The sequence below is a fragment of the Rhea americana genome, unplaced genomic scaffold (assembly GCF_003343005.1).
Source record: "Rhea americana isolate MKP2758 unplaced genomic scaffold, rheAme1 scaffold_109, whole genome shotgun sequence".
In the NCBI taxonomy this organism is placed as follows: Eukaryota; Metazoa; Chordata; class Aves; order Rheiformes; family Rheidae; genus Rhea; species Rhea americana.
Window position 1 is genome coordinate 706,069 of NW_028185139.1, and position 7,387 is coordinate 713,455.

Genomic DNA, 7,387 nt, shown 5'->3' on the forward strand with positions numbered 1-7,387 from the left:
CCTTCTGACTGCAGACCGATTTTCTCTGTAAGCGATACCCAAAGCCGCCGGTGCAGACAGCTAACAGGGCCACTAGCAGCTGCTGCTCACTCCAGTCAAACTGCGTGATAGCCACGTGGCAACGGGCGAAAAGCGGGGATCGCACCGATCGAGACACTACTCTTCAGTTATTTTTAAAGCACATCGTTGCATGTAACTGGATTACAACTATTCTGTCAGCTCCTCCTCRTTTCCCAGCGAGTGGAAACCGGTAACCCTGAAGCGACTGAAGGCGGGGAGCACCAGCATCACATCAGCAGCTGGATCCGAGCTCTAAATGACGCGCGGTATCAGACCTTCTCTTCCAATCCATGCATGGCCTAACCGCAGACGTGAGCGTCAGGCAGTGCTTTTTTCTCCATCATGTTCCAAAGGTCTTTTTGTAGGAATGCCACTATACAACAAAAAAAGTTCACTAAACAGGAACTGTAGAAGGTTTTGTTCCATCTCCCCCTGCAGTTTTTGTATTTACCTACTTTTATCTTTGTGTCYTGCTTTGGGAGAATCACAGGCCTGGCAAGGGAACTGTCACCACGACAACCCTCCGTGAGTTATAYCGAAAGCGCGCAGATAGCTTCCAAAAACCACTGGAAAAAAAAATGCAATCCCCAAAAASTAAACTCTCAGCATTTCAAATAAAATTAAAAAATTAAAAAAGTGTCACCTTTCATACTTCCCTCCCTCCAATGACACTGTCTAAACAGCATCAAAGTCACATATCAGGAGCAGAGAGGTAGTACCCTAAAACTCCATAGAAAAAAAAAAAACACAAGACACCCGGTATCAATACAGACAGACAGCTAATCAATAACTGGATTTACCCAGCATCTCTACTATAAYAGTCATAATCAACATTCTCAAAGAGGCAAAATTCACACCTAAATTGTAGATGTAGCACTGCACACTTAAATACAGACTGTGAACTGTGCAAGCTTCCTAAAACTTGTCTTTCATTATGAATTTTTCTACTTGGAATAGTTTAATTGCACTGTCCATACATCTCTAACATCAATTCTCTCTTTTAAGAGAAAGGACTAATAGTATTTCATGTAACTACCAGAATTTCTAGATTTTTTTCTAATATAAACAAAAACGTAAGTTCCTTCTTCATCAATACTTCATTTCCATGTTATTAAAAACTAATCAACCTAATTACCTTTTTGTGTAGGTGGTTCCAGCATTGTCAACTGATGCACAAAAACAATTCTGAAGTACTGGACATAGGTAGCTAATATCTGAAAACATGCTATATTGAAATACATTTACATCAAGTTTAATAGGRCTGTTACCAAGTAAACAGAAGTGACATCTCAAATCAGTTAACTCTCAGTTGCTCACCTTTTACATTCCCACTGCTCTGGATGCTCYGAGACAAGCTTTCCTTGATATTTAGTGATTATGTGTCCATAGGTATGAACTGCTTGGCAACAGCAGAGCACAATCACATTTTGCCTAGCATTAGTTTTCCCTGTGACAAGCAATAGGCTTTACTCAGCACAGTCCTGGCAGATGGTACTCATTACTACAGCTGAAYAAGTTGTAAATAATGTGATTTATCCTGTTAGTTTTGGTTCTCTATTCAAGACACCAAAGCAGGTAATACATCTCTATTAATCCTCTTGGGCAATCTTCAGAGAAATTCACCCTCATATTTCGGGCTCACTCAGAACCTCTTGAAAGAAGTCAGCAGCAAATAAGCTTTGTGGAGGTCTTGGCATAGAAGTGAAATCTGTACATTGCCTGGGTAACTACTTCTCTGTAACTCATTATCTAGAACAGCAGTTGAGAAATACACCACAACTTCTGGACTGGGCCGTCAGAATCTTTAACCACGTTTCAGGTGAAAAACTAAAACCAAGTTTTTACAGAATAATTTCAGCAGTAAATTGCTATGCGGACCTTTTGATCAGCAAAGAGGGCATATAAAAAAAAGTTTCAAACGTGTGCTCCTGTGTAAGTACTTGCTTCTACAAAGTCTTGTAACTATCAGAAAAATGGTTACAAAAGTGTCTTCTTGATTGGAGTGTACTTGGACTAAGCTCTCAAAAATCACAAGATGACATTACTGATACAGAAAGGTAGTCAACTTAAGAGTAAAACCTACTAACAGAGTTAGGAGAGTGCATGAAAATTAAAATAAAAATAATTAAAACAAGCTTACAGAGTAGTCTAATCAATCATGAAAATTAGAAATGCTTCCAAATTCAGCAATAACTTAAGAGAACAATATATTGCAACAAAATTGCTTTTGCTAAGACTTATAGTGAAGTTAGAGAGCTCAGTCCACCTCCAGACTTTTTACCCAGTCATATAAACTTATCAAAATTGCTTTTATGGGGAGAGGACAGAAATTGTTTGCTTCTAGAAGACACTCATACATGCTACTTCTGCCAAGGTAGTATCCCCCAGGGTTTGCTTCATRAATCTGCTGTAATTATGTAGGCCTCATACTGAAGAAAAAAGGGAAAAGGAAAGAATGTTTATTCAAAAGTCTATATACAAGGCTGATTATTTTTAATCAAATATAACCCATGTGAAATATTTAAAAATCAAGACTAAAAGCAAGCATCATTTAATGTATTTTAATAGCAAACTTACAGGAACAGCACAGAAGACAGACAACATTAAGAACATGTACTTGCATGTAGGACAACTCAGTTAGAAAAGTATAGTGAATGGATGGAATCTACTGTATGATAAAAATGCTACAAACACCATTTAGTTGCCATTGATAAGAAATTTACTTGTTTAAAAAAATCCAAATGCTGGCATTGTCCAGAAAAATTTGACAGGTTTATTTATAATTTTTTTTATAAAGTTGAATTGTTGAAACTTGTTCAGTGAAACATTTTTTTTGACCGCATTAATGCTTTATGTCCCCTCATTTATATTAAAAATTCACACACAAATGAAAATGGAAAAGAACTTGCCAATATCCAATTCTGTCCCCTATTTTTCCATTTGCAACCATATACTTAGGTACCTTTTAACCCCATGGAAAAAATATCTAACGTTCATTACTACCAATAACAGGAAGAAGATTTTTGCTTCGAGAATGACAAACCCATCAGAGTGAAGTTTAGGCACGCTCTCCACGTATGCGGCGTGCTAGCTGGATATCTTTTGGCATGATTGTGACTCGTTTGGCATGGATAGCACACAGGTTGGTATCTTCAAACAGGCCAACCAAGTAGGCTTCACTTGCCTCCTAGTATAGAAGAAAAGAGTTAAGAGCACTTTCACTTTCTGAGCACTAGGAAAAAAAAATTCAAAGTATAATATGACACAGCAGTAAGTTTAAGTTTCTGTCTTTATTAATACATTTCAGAAGTTCTGGATTCTCAAAAAATAAGTCGCTGTTTTTTTTGCAAACCACCAAGTAATAATCTATACTGTTGTCATTTGGTGAAGACATCCTCTGGAACACAACTGAAAAAAATAACATGACTCTCACAAGGTAAGGAGTTGTCTTATCAAAAAGTTAAGTTTGTTTAGGAACTTCTCTTTCTAAAGGTTGAGTTACACCATTTGAGTGACTTCTCTGTTGCCTCTTCCAGCATGAGSATCAGGTGAAATTGGCAGGCGCCAAGGAAAAGAAGAGCAGGTATTCCTTCATAACACATAGCTATGCGACAGATTCTCCTGCCATAGGATGTTGTKAATTCTGAAGAGGTTGTGTAATTCAATATATTAATAAATACAAAAGAACCAAGAATTATTAGATATAAGGCATCACCTTTGACTCAGGAACTACTTAAGCTACAATTTACCCAAAGCTGGAAAGCAGTCTCAAGGACTAGTCTTATACACTTGTCCTGTTTGCTGTACTCCCTCCACCACTCCAAGCATCTGCTGTCTGTTTGGAATACAGATAGCCCAACTCCTCCACTATAGCTRGAAAACCTGAAAGATTTTCACAGAGGCGAGAATCACAGGATCAGCACTTGGGAGTGCAAAGGAAAAGCCYGACCTAGAGAAACTACATTTCTGATGACAGTGTTTTCCTCGTTACTAAGGAAGGGAGGAGACAGGGTTCTCAGACGAATGCTCAGTTGGACCTTATTATTCCTTCAGCTCACAGAAGTTAGCCACTACTTAGCTTAGCACAGAATTTCTAACTGTTTACACATTTCAGAGTTAAATTCACAACCCCAACACCTAAAAATCTCCTAGGAAGAATCTAGGCAAGCAAACATTAGAGGTGAAGCTCAGAGGCCCCCAGCCCAGGACAAAACCAGGAGGCACAATGTGGTTGGGGCAAGGAGGCGGTAGTAGCAAGGCTCAGTTATAGAAAGAAGGTTGAGGGCCACCCTTTTAAAATACATACAGAATATGAGTTTTTATGAACCTTTTTCATTGCCAGCAACTGCAAAGTCAACTTACTAAGCTATTCAATGTTTCTGTTTGAAAACAGAAAACATTTAATTTGAAGAAATAAAGACGTTTACTGCAACAAAACAGGACTATAGCATTAATAAAATAAGCCTAGTTTCCCTGGAGTATGCAGTGGGGTGTGATTACCACAAGTTATCCCAACACAGCTTTGCTAATTTACTACATGAAGCATTAAAAGATTTTAATAAATGAAACATATTGGCACAAACAACATGGAACTAGATGAGTGAAAATGCTTTTACAGGATGCAAATAGGAAGCACAAGTAACAGTATATTAAGAAGTTCTATATCAGCAATAGCTTTACTCAAAACAGGAAAATTCAGAAGATGTATTAGCCATTGACCAAGTTTACCAACAATTCCTGATAAAACATACATAAGCAAGCCTCAGGATTTAAGAGCTACACCATTCACTCACCGCAAGGAGGTTAAAGTAACAATTAAGAGCAAAGGCAAAACTATTTTGCAAATGCAGGCAATCACCTTCTGAAGCTAAGCATGTGTTCAAGTTTTTGCAGGATCACATGGCAYGCATTTTTCCCTCTCATCAAGTAGAAGCCATCAGAAAACAGTAATGTTGCCAYAACAATGACAAGTTTAGTCTGGGTATCAAATACTTTCCAACTAGATAGGTACTACAGCAATCTTTCAATAGGTAAAAGGGCAGCAGAGACCTATTTTTAACCAGGAGTATATCCTGCGGTGTATTGGGAACTGAGTGTTGCCAGCAGGTCGAGGGAGGTGATCCTGCCCCTCTACTCAGCCCTGGGGAGGCTGCATCTCAAGTACTGTGTCCAGCTCTGGGCTCCCCAGTCCAAGAGAGACATGGAGCCTCTGCAGAGAGTCCAGCATAGGGCTACGAGGATGGTCAGAGGGCTGGAGCACCTGCCCTACGAGGAATGGCTGCGAGAGCTGGGCCTCGTCAGCCTGGGGAAGAGAAGACTGAGGGGGGATCTTACCAATGTGTACAAGTACCTGAAGGGAGGGTGTTAAGGGGATGGGGACAAACTCTTTTCAGTTGTCCCATGTGACAGGACAAGAGGCAATGGGCAAAAACTGAACCTCAGGAAGTTCTGCCTGAGCGTGAGGGGGAATTTCTTCCCTGTGAGAATGACGGAGCACTGTAAGAAGTTGCCCAGAGAGGTTGTGGAGTCTCCTTCCCTGGAGATCTTCAAGGACCGCCTGGATGCAACCCTGTCTGACACGCTCTAGGTGACTCTGCTGAGCAGGGGAGTTGGACTAGATGATCTCCAGAGGTCCCATCCAACTTTACTGATTCTATGATTCCCACGATAGGACTGTAGTCTTGGAAAAGACCTAACTTTAGGTCTTTTCTTAGAATTTATCTACCACAGCATCAAGTTTTGGGGAACTGTATTTGGGAATGGCAACTACATATTTAGAGACTRGTCTTCAGAACAGTGGAAGCAAAAGGAATCTTAGCGTAAGATTTTACATATATGTGTGTGTGTGTGTGTATACATACATATATATATATATATATATCAATTCTAAGTAGGTTATACTAGATTTTAAGCTATTCTGTGAAGAACGTGGGTCAGAAAAAGCAATCAATACTTTACCTCAATGTATTATTTAAATATCTTATGTACAATATGTTAAAAAAACCTCACTGTATTAATTACATTATGGAAAAAACACTTTATTTCCTAACCATGCTTCCACGCGGCTTATCAGACTGTTTCTTTAAAGAGAATTTGAGTAGATCAAGATCTTAATTTGAATAGACTAGAACAAGCTATATACGCCAACAATTCAGGCTTCTTTGCTTTTAAAGGTAAAGCCTGTAACAAAGCTTGAGAATTTTGAGAACAGATTTATCTTGGCACCTTATTAAACGCACTGCTGTGTAATGCAACAACTCGGGGCAACAGGGGGTAAGCTATTTCCAACTTAAAACGTATGTTTAACCTCTGTAAGGAGCTGCTGACCTGTTGTTGCGTTATTTTAGCCTGGGATAATGGAGGGGGGCATCACCAGGCCACCTCTGAGCCAGGAAGGCTGAGGGGGCGCATCCCCTCGTGCCCCCGCCCCACCACAAGGCCGCGCCTCCCCGCSGCAGCCCACCACTCCGGCAGCGCTCGGGCTACCCATAGCGACAGGCTGCCCAATGGCAGCGGGGGGCGGAGCCCCTCCCCACGCCCAGGGCACCTCCCCCATTTACCGAAATCCCCGGTTATCCCTGGTTTTTAGGGGCATATTGGTGCTGTCTCATAATATTTGTGGTAATAGCAGTTGCAGCACTAAAATTGCAGTTTTKGGGATGCCTCTTCTAACGCCCACACAGGCTCCACCCTGACACCCAGGACACAGGCTGCCATCAGGGCTACTTCCTCAACACACAGCGTACTCTTAACGCAGTTGCTAGAGAAAGCACCTAGTACTCAGGCAGAACTCAAGAAGTTAAGCGCTAACTGGCACAAAGGAAGATCTTGCAACTTTCTGAGGACAGAGAGACGCCTATTTTGACACCCGCCACCAGAACCCAAGCAAACTGCCGCCGATACAGAGGACTCTGAGCTGTGCCTCGGAGCAAGCTGCTCCCGTCAGTAACACTTACCTGCAAAGCACCGATAGCAGCGCTCTGGAAGCGCAGATCTGTTTTGAAGTCCTGAGCAATTTCACGCACCAGACGCTGGAAGGGAAGCTTGCGGATCAGAAGTTCGGTAGACTTTTGATAACGCCTGATTTCACGGAGAGCCACAGTACCTGGCCTTTTTAAGTTAAATTAGAGAGAAAAAGTTATTGTTTAAAACATTCTACATCACCTTAAAAACACAGGTTCATATCCTTAACTAAAAACTACACACGTGGTGTTCTCACTAGAAACATCCCAGTATTTATGAGACAGAACCAGCTTTACTGAACTTCCACTGCCTTCAAAAGGCATCTCTTGCTCGGGTCAGTGATGAGAACAGGCCCTCAAGGCCA

At 41.0% G+C, this 7,387-nt stretch overlaps 1 protein-coding gene across 1 annotated transcript; it reads right to left on the bottom strand.

The window, feature by feature from the left end:
- Positions 1 to 2,607: 2,607 nt before the first annotated feature.
- H3-3A (H3.3 histone A) lies at positions 2,608 to 7,184 on the bottom strand (the record flags this gene model as incomplete). The annotated part of the gene is made up of 2 exons (XM_085311540.1): positions 2,608 to 3,247; positions 7,017 to 7,184. Coding segments are annotated over 2 exons (297 nt in total), but the record flags the coding sequence as incomplete, so codon positions are not given.
- Positions 7,185 to 7,387: the final 203 nt, after the last annotated feature.